General features: G+C 55.1%; 1 protein-coding gene across 3 annotated transcripts; it reads left to right on the top strand.

The window, feature by feature from the left end:
• The first annotated feature begins 1,205 nt into the window (after positions 1 to 1,205).
• ROBO4 (roundabout guidance receptor 4) lies at positions 1,206 to 14,639 on the top strand. 3 transcript variants are annotated; one of them, XM_070047919.1, is made up of 18 exons: positions 1,206 to 1,464; positions 1,796 to 2,125; positions 2,357 to 2,514; positions 2,686 to 2,806; positions 3,046 to 3,173; positions 3,319 to 3,430; positions 3,711 to 3,823; positions 4,404 to 4,572; positions 4,728 to 4,913; positions 5,028 to 5,070; positions 6,370 to 6,506; positions 6,621 to 6,884; positions 11,738 to 11,845; positions 11,981 to 12,140; positions 12,287 to 12,523; positions 12,617 to 12,975; positions 13,876 to 14,064; positions 14,168 to 14,639. In XM_070047919.1, exons 1-18 carry the CDS (start codon positions 1,395 to 1,397, stop codon positions 14,176 to 14,178), a joined length of 2,895 nt encoding a protein of 964 aa, XP_069904020.1. In that variant the 5' UTR covers positions 1,206 to 1,394; the 3' UTR covers positions 14,179 to 14,639. The 3 variants fall into 3 exon arrangements, with proteins under 3 accessions (XP_069904020.1, XP_008258111.1, XP_008258115.1); XM_008259889.4 differs by having other exon boundaries at positions 1,213 to 1,464; positions 3,272 to 3,500; XM_008259893.4 differs by having other exon boundaries at positions 1,215 to 1,464; positions 3,272 to 3,500; positions 12,002 to 12,140.
• Positions 14,640 to 15,550: the final 911 nt, after the last annotated feature.

Here is a 15,550-nt window from a genome sequence, read left to right as displayed (position 1 = left end):
CTCCCCTCCACTCTCTGGTGCGTACAGACCGCGGTGTCCTCTTGCTCTGATTCTTAATCAGCCCTGGTCTGGATTTGAGTAGAAAGAGGAGTGAAGGCTGCGAGAGCTGGGGCTGGCACTGAAGCCAAGCTGGGAGGAGGAGGAAGGGAGGGAGTCAGCCCGGTTAGGGGCCCTGCAGAGAAGCTGGCCGAGAACTATTGGGAACAAAGCCTGAACACTCTTCCGCTGAGCCCCGGAGCCTGGCCTTGGCCTTCCGGAACAGCTCCAGGAAATGGCTGACATTCCAGGTTTGGAAGGAAGAGACCTGTAAACAGGACTGGGCTCTGAGAGGGGAGGGAGGCCCGGGTCCAGGTCTGTGTGTGTGGAGGCGGAGGGGGTGGGGGCGGGGGCGGGGGCGGGGGCTGACAGGGCAAGCTCAGCAGCGGCCTAGCCCGCCGCAGATGCAGGGTCTCAGGGCTGGAAAGGCTCATATGGTCATTCATCAACTCCAGCCACCTTCCCAGGGCCTGAAAACCATCCCTGCCACCGAGGTTCCGATGGTCTCAGTCGCGGGGTGTGCATAAAAATAAGTCACACGGGCCAACTTTACTGCTCACTTATAGTGGCTGGGGCACTGCCTAGACCAAGTGGTTTTTTTTTACCTCCTTTCATTCTTGCTGTAGCCCTCCAGGTAGGATCTGCAGTTCATACTCCCGTTTTACAGAGAGTGAAACTGATTGCAGGGTTAAGCAGAATGCCCAGGGTCTCGCAGGAGCTTCTTCTTCCCTCTCTGAGCTGAAGCAGGACACACTCTTTGAGAATCTCCCAGCTTATCCAGAGGCTCTAAAGTCCGCCCTGTCTTCTGTCCCACTCACCCTGGCACCGTCTATCCCTAAGGAAGTGGGCAGCGGCATGGCCACTCCCACTCCCTGCACTTAGCTTCCTCAGCCCACAGCTCCCTGCGTCCTCGGCTTCTCACTGCCAGGCCCTGAGAGTGTCCCTTCCACGCGGGCGGGTGGGCATCAGGAAGCCCCGGGGTAAGAAGTAAGATTCAAGGTGGAGAGACAGTTTTAGCATTAAAGGCTCGAGGCCGTGGTGGTGGGGAGCATGGTTAGTGTGAGAAACCCCCTTTAAGAAGCCCCAGGCTAGATCAGGAGGTGATCCTGAAGGCAGAGTCAGGGCTACAGCCACGGGGTCCAGGTCAGAGAGTTTCTCGCCTCTGGGCCCCTCCCAGTTCCCCAAGGCACTGAGGGCCAGGCAGGAAGCATCGGTTTCCTCAAAGCCGCTTCCCTCCTGGGGCAGAGTCTCCGTCACAAACAACCAGGGCCACCCCACCCACCGCCCCTCCTTCCCCGCTGTGAGCTCAGAGCAACAGGACAAAGTGCTTGGGACAAGGACGGGGCCTGGGAGCGGCCATGCGCTCTGGAGGAGTGGGCCTCCCTGGGGCCGGCTGGCCTCTGCCTCTCCTGCTGCGGCTCATCCTGGGTGAGTGTGGCTCTCCCTCTCCTAGCTCCGGCTCCCTGACCCAGGGCCCGGCGGGGGCAGAAGAGGTTTCCTGGCTCCTTTGTGTCCTTTCCCCCGTGGGAGTGCCGGAGCTGATGATAAGATGGTGGTGGTGGATGTGATGGAGAGAGAGCTGTACCAGTGCGGGCCTAGCCGCTACGCCCTGTCCCGCCCCAGAGCTTGTGATTTCGGGGTGGACCTTCTGTAAACACAGGCGAACTGGGGCACAAGAGAAGGCAGAGGAGGTGGGGTGCAGGGGTCTGGGGGCCTTGTTTGGTAGTCATCCTGGGCTCTGCCTCCCTTTCCCTCCCAGGAGGCATGGCTCAGGACTTCCCGCCCCAGATCCTGGTCCACCCTGAGGACCAACTATTCGAGGGCCCTGGCCCTGCCACAATGAGCTGCCGAGCGTCTGGCCAGCCGCCTCCCACCATCCGCTGGCTGCTGAATGGGCAGCCATTGAGCATGGTGCCCCCAGACCTACACCACCTGCTACCGGATGGAACCCTCCAGCTGCTGCGGCCCCCTGCCCGGGGACGAGCCCACGATGACCAGGCCCTGTCCACCGCCCTGGGTGTCTACACTTGTGAAGCCAGCAATCGGCTGGGCACTGCAGTCAGTCGGGGCGCTCTGCTGTCTGTGGCTGGTGAGCTCTGGGAGGGACATCCCGGGGAAGGGCACGCCTGGGGCCCAGATGCCTGTGTTGAGAGGAGGCCTGAACTGGAGACTTGAGGGGCAGAGCTGGGTTGGGGTTGGTCCTAGAAGAGGGACCCGGGAGGTGGGCCAAATGGTACCAGTGAGTGCAGTGGGAGACGTGGTGGGGAGAAGAGGGGTGGCCTGGGCCACACTCCCTGCAGACAAGCTGTCCTCCCCCTAGTGCTCCGTGAGGATTTTCAGATCCAGCCTCGGGACACGGTGGCCGTGGTGGGTGAGCAGGTGATTCTGGAGTGTGGGCCCCCGTGGGGCTACCCAGAGCCCATCGTCTCATGGTGGAAAGATGGGAAACCCTTGGCCCTCCGGCCGGGGCAACACATGGTGAGTATCAGCCCCCTTCCCCACTCTTCATCCTGTCCTGGGCCCACCCCGAGAGGCTGGCCTGCCCCCACTCCCATAACCCCTGGTGGAATCTGAGGAGGGGAGGGAAGGGGACCCCAGAGCCCCTCCCTCCGTGAGAGGCTTCACAGTGCACCTGGCCTTGACATCCAGGTTTCCAGGGGCTCCCTGCTGATGGTGAGAGCAGAGAGGAGCGACGCAGGGATCTACATGTGTGTGGCCACCAACAGTGCAGGAAAAAGGGAGAGCCGGGCAGCCAGGGTGTCCATACAGGGTAAGGCAGGGGAGGTCACCTGATGCCCAGGGCATGGTGGGGGGCTCCAGTTAGGGTGGTGTGGTCTGCTTTGGGCTGGCATCAAGGACAGAGTGGTGAGGGCCCATGCTGGGGGAAGTTCCCTCTGCTAAAGTAGAATTAGGAGTGCTCTAGGATCCGGGATCTCTGGGAGATTTCCAACCCCTTGGCCCCTGTCCTCTGGCCTGTAGACCCCAGCCCCAGCTCCATGTTCCCCACAGAGTCCCAGGACCACAAGGAGCCTCTGCAGCTTCTAGCTGTGCGCATTCAGCTGGAAAACGTGACACTGCTGACCCCAGACCCTACAAAGCGCCCTGAACCTGGGCCTGTTGTGTGGCTCAGCTGGAAGGTGAGGCCCAGGACCTACACACGAGAGCCAGTCCAGAGCTCGGGGAGGAGCTGCCCTGAGTCCCCTGACCCCTTCCCTTCCTCCCAATGACTTCCCAGGTGAGCGGCCCTGCTGCACCTGCTCAGTCCTACACGGCCTTGTTCAGGACCCAGACAGCCCCAGGAGGCCAGGGAGCGGCATGGGCGGAGGCACTGCTGGCCGGATGGCAGAGCGCAGAGCTTGGGGGCCTCCGGTGGGGCCAAGACTACGAGTTCAAGGTGAGACCGTCCTCCGGCCGGGCTCGAGGCCCCGACAGCAACGTGCTGCTCCTGAGGCTGCCAGAACGAGGTCAGAGACAGAGGCCCTGAGGATGCATCAACAAACCCTCTGGCTCCTCCTCACGGGGCTCCCTGGGAGGGCCCTGGCCAGGCATCCGAGCTGTGAAAAGCTTCTATTCTCGGGGGTGGGGGGGTTCTGACTCTCTATCTCCCATTCCAGCTCCTTTCCCCAGAGCCCACGCCCTCAGCACCACTGATGGCCTCTCTTCTTCCCCTCCAGTGCCCAGTGCTCCACCCCAGGAGGTGACTCTGAAACCTGGCAATGGCAGTGTCCTTGTGAGCTGGGTCCCACCACCTGCTGAAAACCACAACGGCATCATCCGTGGCTACCAGGTAGCCCTGCAAGCTGACACAGCTTTGCCTCCTGGGCCCTGCACACCCTTGTCCTGGGCACTGAGAAACCATCCCTGTGCAGAGGAGCAAGGACTGGCTTTTGTCAGACCCTGCCCAGCACTGTACCTCCATGATCTCGTTTTTAATCTCACAGTCCACCCTGGGCTATAATATCCAATGTCCAGGCTTAGAAAGCAAGGCCAAGCTCACAGGTGTGAGAAACAAAGCAGGACTCAAAGCACGCTGTGCCTGTCTGACTCTTAATCTCCTGAGTCCTTTCCCAGGTCGGCTGAATCCAGTCTCAGGGAACCTGTATTTGCGCAAACCCTGCTGGTACCTCTGAATGAGAACCACCGTCTTGTGCATATTTTAGCAGAGGATTTTACCCTTCTGTGGTCTAGAGAGAAGTCACTCTCGTTTCATAGAGAGGGGAATAAGAAGTGTGGGAGCCTGTTGGGTAGAGAGGGTCCCCAGCTGGAAGGTAGGGCAGGATGATCACAGCCCCAGAGCGTTCCACAGAGGGAAGGCTCAGCTGCTGGGATGGTGCCTGGAAAGCTGCTCACCTTTGCTTGTGCCTCAGATCTGGAGCCTGGGCAACACCTCATTGCCCCCAGCTAACTGGACCGTAGTGGGCGAGCAGACGCAGCTGGAGATTGCCACCCGATCATCAGGCTTCTACTGTGTGCAAGTGGCCGCGGTCACTGGGGCTGGGGCTGGGAAGCCCAGTAGCCCTGTCTGCCTCCTTTTGGGTGAGTGCACTGGCCGCAAGCCTCACCCATACCTTTCGGCTGCCTTCCTCTCTTCCTTTTCTTCCTGCTCCTGCCTCTCACTTCTGGCTCCTCCCGCTTACCTGACAGACCCTTGCTGCCTCACCTGCCCCCGCTGAGCTCCACTTCCCATACAGAGCAGACCATGGAGCAAGCCGCCTGGGAACCCAGTGAGCATAGTTTTTGGACCCTGGAGCAACTGAAGGCCACCTTCACGCGACCAGAGGTCATCGCCACTGGGGCTGTTGTGTTGTGGTTCCTGCTGCTGGGCATTGCTGTGTGTATCCACCGCCGGCGCCGAGCGGGGGTGCACCTGGGCCCAGGTGAGAGGGTTGGGGTGACGCCCAGATGTACCGGCCTCCAGAATGCCGCGGGGGGTTAGAAACCTGGCCAGGTGATGGAACCTCGCACTAAGCCTTCCTCTTGCCTACTCCTAGGTCTGTACAGATATACCAGTGAGGATGCTATCCTAAAACACAGGTGAGAGGCAAAAGGAGACACCTGAGGTGGGAGAGGAGCAGAGAGGGAAAGGGATAATGGAGCTGGCCCAGAGAGTTGCATGGTGTAATGGTCTACCCTACTGCCAGGCAGCTTGGAATCCTAGCTCCGGTATCTCGCCAAATGACACTTATCTTCCCTTTCAGTGATGTTCCTATCACACCACTTGACAAGTGCATAAACTGAAATTCACAAAATTTAAGCATTTGCCAAAGGTTTTGCCACTAGTAGCTGGCTCTAGGCCAGGGCTCGTGCCACCCGCCTCTCACTGGCACACTCGGCACTCTTCCGGTGTCTCATTCTGCTGCGTGGGGAGTAACTGGCTGAGACGATCTGCTCTGACATCTAATCTCTCGGCGTCGGCGTCTACCTAGTGGTGCCTGTGCGTTCGGTGAATCGCCTGTGGAGTAACTGTTCCTGAACCCTCACCACCCACAGTTCCAGCAGAGGGCGTGCAACCCCTGCATCACAGATTCTTGCTCATTGTTCTGATCCAGGGCCAGCCTGCAGGTAGTTCTGCTCCAAGTATGTTAGGTCATCAGACTAAGTCTGCAGTTGGTTGTGAGACAAGATACTAAGAAAGAGAAACAAATATTTTTCCCCATTGGTTAAGGTTTTTTTTTTTTTAAAGAGATTGTATTTATTTATTTGAGAGGTAGAGTTGCAAACAGTGAGAAGGAGAGACAGAGAGAAAGGTCTTCCATCCTCTGGTTCACTCTCCAAAAGGCCACAGTGGCTGGAGTTGGGCCGATTGGAAGCCAGGAACCAGGAACCAGGAGCTTCTTCCAGGTCTCCCACATGCGTTCAGGGGTCCAAGCCCATGAACCATCTTCCACTGCTTTCCCAGGCTGTGGCAGAGAGCTGGATCAGAAGAGGAGCAGCCGGCACTAGAACTGGCGCCCATTTGGGATGCTGGTGCTGCAGGTGGAGGATTAACCTATTGCGCCACAGTGCCATCCCCCCATTGGCTGAGTTTTACACTGAATAACTATTTTACTTCTCTGCATTTTTAAAGATTTATTTATTTATTTGAAATTCAGAGTTACATACAGAGAAAGAAAGACAGAGAATGGAAGGTTTCTTTCTCTCTCCACCCCCCCGTCTTTCTCTCTATATATAATTCAGTTTTTCAAATAAATAAAATAGATCTTAAAAAATAGATAAAGCCAATACCACCATCTCCTGGATCCTTCAGCTCCCCGCTGAGCCGGAAATCTTGGCCGATTGGGTTTTCACTTCTTGCTGTTTCTCCCTGCCTCACCCCACCCTCAACGGCTCCAGGATGGACCACAGTGACTCCCCTTGGTTGGCAGACACCTGGAGATCCACCTCTGGCTCTCGGGACCTCAGTAGCAGCAGCAGCCTCAACAGCCGGTTGGGAGTGGACCCACGGGACCCACTAGACTGTCGCCGCTCCTGTGAGCATGCCTGGGGGGGCAGGGTCCAGCCGGGGGCAAGGAGCCAAGGGACGGAGACCAGGGTGGCCAGGCATGGTGTGTGCATCATAATTCCTCCTGTCGTTTCTATCACAGTGATCTCCTGGGACCCCCGAAGCCCCGGGGTGCCCCTGCTTCCTGACACCAGCACGTTTTATGGCTCCCTCATCGCTGAGATGCCCTCCAGTCCCCCGGCCCGGCCAAGCCCCCAGACCCCAGCTGCCAGGCGCCTCCCACCCCAGCTGGCCCGGCTCTCCAGCCCCTGGCCCAGCTCAGACAGCCTCTGCAGCCGTAGGGGACTCTCTTCTCCGCGTTTGTCTTTGGCCCCTGCAGAGGTTTGGAAGACCAAAAAGAAGCAGGGTAAGGATGAGGAGGGAGGACATAGTGGGGAGCAGGTGGCCAGAGGGCCCGGGGTGAGGATGTGGTAGGAACGTGTCCTGCTAAATACCTGCACCAGAGTCTCAGCTGGCAGTGCGCCCACCTCAGCTTTTCCTTCCAGCAGTGGGCCCTGTTTCTGCAGCCAGTTCAACTCAGCGAACATTTAATAGGCACCACTGCATGTCACACATGGGAGGCACAAAAGAAGCCAGACACAGCCCTTGCCCTCTAGGGCTCAGAAACTGTGTGATTAAAGTGCTGATGGGCATTAGGCCTAGCAGTTAACATACAACTTAGGTCACTGGCATGCCATTTTGAAGTGCGTGGGCTTGAGTTCCAGTCTGTTCCAATTCCCAGCTCCCTGCTAATGGGCACCCTAGAAGGCAGCAGGTAATGATTCCAGTAGTTAGGTCCCTGCCACCCATGTGGGAGGCCAGGACTGAGTTTTGGCTCCAGGCTCCAGCCCTGGCCTAGCCCAGTACCGGCCATTGTGGGCATTTAGGGAGTAAGTGGGAGCTCTCTATTTCTCTCTCTCTCTGCATCTCTCTCTCGCTCCCTCTCTTGCTCTCCTCTCTCTCTCTCTGTCTTTTCCCTTTGCAAACAACATACAACAACATACAACATACAAGCAGTGCACATATGCCAGAGCCTGGCAGTGCTCCAGCATATGTCAGTGCTGCGCCGGCTTGAAGCCTCAGGCCTGCGTGACTTCCTCTCCTGGGGCACTGTACACGGTGACCTGACTGACCCCAGACTCCCCCCTCAGACAGGACAAAGTCCAGTTGGCCCTTTGAATATGCATGTTCTGCATTTGTGGATTCAACTGCCCATGGATGGAAAATATACAGAAAAAAATTGCATCTCTATTGAACATGTGCAGACTTTTTTCTTGTCATTAGTTCCTAACCACTACAAGCAGTGTAACAACCATTTACACAACATTTACATCGGATTAAGCATTATAAGTCATCTAGAGATGGAAAGTGTGTGGTTAGGTTATGTGCAAGCACTATTCCATTTTGATATAAAGCACTCAAGCATCCATGGATTCTGGTATCTCAGGAGGGTCCTGGAACCTGTGCCCCAGTCACTTTTTAAAAGATTTATTTATTTATTTATTTGAAGGTCAGAGCTACAGAGAGAGAGGGAGAGACACAGAGACAAACAGATCTTCTATTTGCCAGTTTACTCCCCAGATGGCTGCAATGGGCAGGCCAAAGCCAGAAGCTGGGAGCCAGGAGCTTCATCCACATGGGTGTAGTGGCATAAGCTCTTGGGCCATCATATGCTGCTTTTCCCAGGCCATTAGCAGGGAAGTAATGGAAAATGGAGCAGCTGGAACTGATCCCATATAGGAATGCTGGTGTCTCATGCAGTGGCTTTATCAGCTAAACCACAGTGCCGGGCCCTCCCCAATCATTCTTTTTTATTTTCCATCCCAGTCATTCTGAGAGTCCACTGTATTTACTCTCTGGACAGATTTCTCTCCTGACTTCTAGCTGTCTGCTTTGATTTTCCAGAGAGAATCACTGTAGTCTCCATTTCTTGAGCAGCTACTCTAAACTAGATGCTTTACTTATATTTGTCAGTTCATTTAATCCTCACAATAGACTGGTTGGGCATTATTTCTTTAATAGGTAGGAAGAGAGTCAGAATGATTAAGTAACTTGTTCAAAACTCCTGCTCTTGCTTCTTCATGAGTCTTCTGTTAAGATGTCCAATTCCTTGTTTCTAAGTGCTTTCAGTGCAATGCTTAGTAAGTCAAAGACAGATTATGAGCAATTAAGAGCTTGTTCAATATCCTGAATTCTGTGACTGGCAATGTTAGCAAAGCTGACATTCTTTCTCGCCTTGCCTTGGAGCTATTACATTGTAATACCAGCCAAAAAGAGGTGGAATAACTCTCCCTTGAAAACCAGCCTTCCCATGGAGAACTGCACCAACTGTGGTGGAATGTATGGCCCCTCTTAGAACACTAGCACTACTAGAAAAAAGCAATATTTTACAGCATATTATTTTTTAAAAAAGAAAAAGATTTATTTATTTTCTTTGAAAATCAGTTATAGAGAGAGAGGGAGAGGCAGAGAGAAGGAGAGAGAACTTCCATTCCCCAGTTCACTCTCAAGATGACTGCCACAGCCGGTGCTCGGCCAGGCTGAAGCCAGGAGCTTCATCCCAGTCTCCCATGTGGGTGACAATTGCCCAAACACTTGGGCCATCTTTGGTTGCTTTTTCCAAGGGCATTATCAGGTAGCTGGATCAGAAGTGGAACAGCTGGGACTCAAATCAGAGCCCTTATGGGATGCTAGTGTCATAGGTGGCAGCTTAACCCCCTGTGTCACAATGCCAGCCCCTGTAGCCAGTTCTTTTTTTAAGATTTATTTATTTATTTGAAAGTCAGAGTTATACACAGAGAGGAGAGGCAGGGAGAGAGAGAGAGAGAGAGAGAGAGAGAGAGAGAGAGAGAGGTCTTCCATCTGCTGATTCACTCCCCAATTGGCTGCAATGGCTGGAGATGAGCCTATCTGAAGCCAGGAGCTGGGAGCTTCCTCTGGGTCTCCCATGTGGATTCAGGGGCCCAAGGTTTTGGGCCATCCTCCACTGCTTTCCCAGGCCACAGCAGAGAGCTGGATCGGAAGTAGAGTAGCTGGATCTCGAACCGGCGCCCATATGGGATGCTGGCATTGCAGGCAGCAGCTTTACCCACTACGCCACAGCACCAGCCCCTATAACCAGTTCTTAAGATGGGACCCAGAGAGACTCCCTAAACTTTAATTGGGTCCTCACTTCACCCCCTGTTCATTCTCATCCCAACCCCATCTCCTCACTGCCTTAGGTTAGATCAACTTCAGTTCTCCCCTTGGCTGGTGGGATCTGCTTCCACCTGTGGCTCCCAGGACCTCAGCAATAGCATCGAGATCATGCTGTGGTCTTGTACAGAGCCATGGAGTTGATTCTACTGTTGTTATCCAAATATGATGTTCCTTCTTCTGCAATTGACTGTGTCCATCAGTGGCCCCTCCTCTCCTTGACCTACTTGTTCATTTGTATTGTTATTTGACCTCAGTTGTACTTTTTCTTTACTGATAGTTTTTACTGTACTCTCCTGTTTCTCATGCATTGTACCAGGTTCTTCTGCTCACTGAATGCACTATCATTCATTATTTCATTCAAACAAAAAATTATTGCAACACAGATATGCCCAAGGAGATTCAGCCTTTCAGCTTGATGTTGTTGTTATTGTATAGTTTACTCAAATAGCATTGAAGCTCAAATCCAAGTAACTCCAAGCAAGGTATTAGGAGCCTGTTGTTTTTAATTAAAAAAAAAAATTCATTTGAGAGACAGAAAGAGCAAGCTCTTTTCCATTATTAGTTCATTCCCCAAACACCCACAATGCAAAGCAGGGGCCAACACTAGGAGTCAGGAACTCAATCTAGATTTCCCATGTGAGTGGCAGGAAACCAATTTCTTGAGACGTCAGTGCAGCTTTCTAGGGTCTGCATTAGCAGGAATCTGGAGTCAGGAGCCAGAGCAGGAATCTAACCTGGGTACTGTGATGTGAGATGCTGGCATCCTAACCAGTGTTTTAAACACTAGGTCCTGCTGGACCCTGTCAGGGTCTCTTAGAGAAAATCAAATGGGCTGAGATACACATGGCCTTTTCCAGGACTGGCTTTTTCCCTTCTTATTTCACTCAAACAGCCCAACCAACATTTCTCACATTTCTGAGCCTAATCAAGAAGACTAAGCCAGTGACACCAGAGTCGGAGCATGAGCTCTGAAGCTGGTCTCCAGGCCTCTCTGCAACATAGCAAAACTGAATAAAAACCAAACCATCCCAAATACAAAAGGAAACTTTGTAGGAAGAAGTCTAACCATTGTGCGGGTCTTCATCCCAGGGGAGAAGAGGACCAGGCCTAGGTCTTGGGGTCTTGCCAATGCCTCAATTTCTTTCTTGCCCAGGGCGCCCCTCCCCAATCTCTGGGATTAGAATGACGATGTTGCTCCACCCAGAAGACCCTGCTAGGTTTCTGGTCTGCCAAAGAGGGAAACCTTGTCCTAGCGGGACTTCTCCCTAGTCTTCCTCCCTTGCTTGATGTTCTCCTGGTTTCTGACCCTGGGGAAATCTCATCCCTGTTCCGAGACCAATGCATTGTCTTATTCTGAAGTCCCTCTTCTTGCCTCACCCGGCATTGTCTAGGGCTCCCTGTTCCTTACCTTGCCTACTTCATTCCCCTAAACCATCCAACCCATCTCCATAAATGAGACCGTCAAGAGAGATACTCTAGAGTGCAGCGGCAGGATTCTTCAGAACCATGTGAGATGCTTGCAACATAAAACATGGAAATGAACAGATCGTCTCCAAGAAACAGAGTATTTGTCTTCACAGAGCCAACATGCATGAAGACAACAGAAATGAGAGGGTATAGACACCCAGAAGTTTGAGATGATCACAGTCAAGGAGAAAAAAATGTTTTTTTTAAAGAACCCATTAACGTGCCAAGAACTTTGCAACCTGTTTTTATTTAATCATCAAAACCACCATTTGAAGTGGTTGTTTATAAGTGAAACAGGCTCAGAAAAGGCTAGTGGGCTTCTCTGAGGTTGCACAGCTGGGCCAGCCTCTGAAGGCAGAACATTCGGCTCTGAGCCTGGTGCTCCTTCCCCAGCTGCCTGGATGAAGATGGGGTGCAGCGGGCTGAGGAGCCTCTGCCCTCTCATCTGATTTCAGGGTTGCATAGGCTGAGCCGAATAGCAAGGCTGGAGGGAAAGCCTGGTGTGGCCGTCTGGAAGGCCCCCTGCTCATCCCACCGCCACTGACTCTCTTGCAGAGCTGCACCAAGCTAACAGCTCCCCGCTGCTCCGGGCCAGCCACCCCACAGAGCGCTGGGCCTGGGAGTTGGGAAACAGGGGCTCCAAGAACCTTTCCCAAAGTCCAGGTGAGAGGCTGTCCCTGAGGGGGAAGTGAGGAGGTAAGGCCTGGGCCCCTGTGCCTGGCTGCTCCCCCATTGCTGAGGGTACTGGGGGGCAGAGAGGCCAGGGTGTGGGGCTGACCTGGACTCCACCATCCTCAGGCCCAGGCCCCTGTTCCCCAGGAGCTGTGCCCCGAGCTCTGGTTGCCTGGCGGGCCCTGGGACCGCAGCTCCTCAGCTCCTCAAATGAGGTGGCCACTCGGCCTCTCCCTCCAGCACCCCTCTCTCCACGCGGAACCCCTCCTCAGAGTCAACAGAGACAGTAAGAGGGCACGGGATGGGGAGGCAGGGCCAGAAGCCGGGGGGTATGGGGAGCAGAAGCTGGGACTGGGCTTGGGCTGGGAGGCGGGGACAGGGACCTTAGGAACCACACTCAGCACCCTGTGTCCCCCTTCTTGCCCTATTCAGGCACTTGTTGGAGCCCCAAGCCCCCTCCTCCGTCCCATTGCCAACAGCCCCCAGCCCCATCCTTGACTCCTCCAGGCCCACCAGCCCCCAGGCCTCTTCCCTCTCTGGTCCCAGCCCAGCTTCCAGCCGTCTGTCCAGCTCTTCATTGTCATCGCTGGGGGAGGATCAGGACAGTGTGCTGACCCCTGAGGAGGTGGCCCTGTGCCTCGAGCTCAGTGAGGGTGAGGAGACCCCCAGGTAAGTAGCTTGAGAGATTTGCAAAGAACTCTCCAGTAGTCACACCCACCCCCACACTAACCACTCCCTGTCTCCCACCTTGCCTCTTCCTAGGAACAGTGTCTCGCCTATGCCAAGGGCTCCTTCGCCCCCTACCACCTATGGCTACATCGGCGTTCCGACAGCCTCAGGGCTGACAGACATGGGCAGGGCCAGAGAAGGGATGGGGTCTGAGGTAGGGGGCTTGTTGTGCCCACCTCGGGCCTGCCTCACACCCACCCCCAGCGAGGGCTCTCTGGCCAATGGTTGGGGCTCAGCCTCTGAGGACAACGCCCCCAGCGCCAGAGCCAGTTTGGTCAGCTCCTCCGATGGCTCCTTCCTTGCTGATGCCCACTTTGCCCGCACCCTGGCAATGGCTGTGGAAAGCTTTGGTTTTGGTCTGGAGCCCAGGGAGGCAGACTGCGTCTTCACAGGTATGTGGGGGTCCTCCCTTCTGACTCCTCAGCCCCACCCCTAGAGCAAATTCCCTTCTCCCCAACCCAGGGGCAAGGCTCCCTAGCTGTCATCCTCATCGTTGAAATGGTTGGTTTGTATTGAGTGATTACTATGTCCCAGGTGCCATGAGAAGTGCTTCATATACACTCAATGTTAACAACTCCTTACGGGGAATATTCTTCACCTCTCATTTTCAAACGAGAGCACTCTAAGTCTTACAGGCTTAACCTGCCCAAGGGCACCCACAGAACAAGGGCAAATTGTTCAGTTTTGTAGCCTTGCAGGAGCCAACTGCAGGGCCCATTCCTTTCCCTCCCCCTGCCCAGACAAGGCTGCCAACATTCATCTGCTTCCCTATCAGGGGGAGCTCTCTCTCTCTCTCTCTCTCTCTCCCTCCTCCTCCTGCTCCTCCTGGCTGTGCCTCCAACCCTTCCCCTTGCCCTGCCCAGAGCAGGGAGTGGAGAATTAGCATCAGTGTTTACCCTCTGACTTGTCTCCAGCATGAGCTCCTTATCCTCATGACAGCAGACGTGGCTCCCAGCTCCCCGGCCTCTTGGGCATTTGTTCTCTTCCCCCAGACTCCCCAAACCTATCTTACTAGCCACAATCCTACCTTTTGCTCCCAGGAAAACCCTCCAGGCTTATGATAAATGAGGGAAAAGGAGACACCCAGGGGAAGGGGGAGTATGGATAGACCGGGAGGAAAGAGTTCAAGATATTTTCTCCAGGGATGTGCCACCGGCCCTGGTGGGCTGAGTTGGAGTAGGTTATATTTAGGGCTGGGTGTGTGCCCTAAGCTGGCCCTAAGCTTTATGCCCCAAACTGCTCCCTTGGGGCTGGAGGTCAACCCTTACAGACTCTTCTACCCTCCCCGACAGATGTCTCCTTGCCTCCCTCCCCCCGGGGTGATCTCTCCCTTCCCGGGTGGGAGTGGAGGCCAGACTGGTTGGAGGACGTGGAAATCAACCACAGCCAACGGCTGGGAAGGGGTCTGCCTCCCTGGCCCCCTGACTCCAGGCTCGCCTCCCGGAGAAGTCAGCTCAGCTGCCCTGTGCCCACGCCTGGCGGTGAGTGTGGGTCGGCCTGAGCAGAGCCACCAGGGAGCCTGGGGTCTGGCAGGAGAGGTGAGGAGCAGGGGGTAACTCCTCTCTCCTACATTTTCTCCCTTAGACTCCTCCTGACTTGTGTCCCTGCGACTGCCAAGCAGAATCAGAACCTCCTCTGCAGTCGGCTCCCAAGCTGGGCGTGGGGGTCTTGGGCTATGCATCTCTGCACATGGAATCTACCTTCCCCGGCCTCCAGGGAGCTCTCCCTCTGGGACTGTGAAAGCAAATGAAAGCAAAACAAGATAAGAACAAAGCTGAACTGGAGTTCTCTGCACCTGACTCCCAGCCACTGCTGTCTCCCCTGGCCCAACCACTCCCTTGACCAGGGCATTTCAGGCTTGGCCCTGTTTCCTACTCTCCCCACTGACTTGGGTCACAGGAAATGGGGGAGCCAGAGGGTCTTCGTGGAGGACAATAGCGCCTGGTAGAGGGCTGTGGAGGTAGGGGTTGAAGGAAGGGAGCTGAGAGAATGCGGGATCAAAGCACTCCCGCTGACCATTGTACACTTAGGGAACTATAAATCTGTAAAGACTTGAGTTGTGCTAGATCATTCCCTGGGGCACGGTTGTGGGGAGGACACCTGGGAGGCCACATCAGTTACTCAGGCAGGGGTGAAGTGCTGGTCGCACTCAGGGAATGCCCCTTGTTTCTGCTCTGCAGTTGAAGGGAGAATGATGTGCATCCACCAGATTTGGGGCGACAAAATGGAGCCAAGAGAGGCATGGGGGAGTTTCAGGGTCTGCTGCACCTGGCAGTTTATCCTGCAAAGCAACTCCTGCTTTCGGCGGCCCGGCTCCCCTCCCCAAAGTCCAGACCCAGATGGTTTCTTAAAATAGACCAGGAAGCTCAATTCCAGAAAAGGCATAGCTGCCTGTGATGGTCAGCTGCTGAACAAACACGCCTTAGACAAAACAGCAGGACGGAGAGATGGGCCTTGGAGCAGGACTTCCGGGGCCCGAGTCTGGGAAAGCTCCTGGAGGGCGGGCAGGTCTGTGTCTTCCTGGCTTAGTGTGAAACATCAGAGGCAGAACCCGTAAGCTGGGGGGTGCTGTGGTGCATGGCAGGGGCCACAGGGAGGTAACCCCAGGGAGTGCGGATTCAGGAGCAGGCCCTGAAAGGGGTGCTTGTCCCCCCAAAGCCTCAGCTCTACCTGGAGGCCAAGTGAAGGGGCTCAGGGGGGCTGGGCGCTTCTAGGAGCTATGACGTCAAGCTCCGGGCCAGGCTGGCTGGGACGTGCACCAGCTCAGCAGGAGGACTCACTGCTCCGGATACATATCCGTTCCTCTTAGGGATTTTGTTTTCCTTTTAGCTTCCTGGTAAAATTCCTTTTGAAAACATTCCAGGTCTGTTTGGCAGACTGAAGGGAAAGAGGAATTTGTGCGCACGGAGGTCACAGGGGCAGGCGAGGTCAGGACTGGGGATTGGAGGGCGGTAGCCCTGCCTTGGG

This window comes from Oryctolagus cuniculus, chromosome 1 (assembly GCF_964237555.1).
Source record: "Oryctolagus cuniculus chromosome 1, mOryCun1.1, whole genome shotgun sequence".
Classification (NCBI taxonomy): domain Eukaryota; kingdom Metazoa; phylum Chordata; class Mammalia; order Lagomorpha; family Leporidae; genus Oryctolagus; species Oryctolagus cuniculus.
The sequence above is the reverse complement of the archived record's forward strand: the minus strand, read 5'-3'. Positions and strand labels throughout refer to the sequence as shown.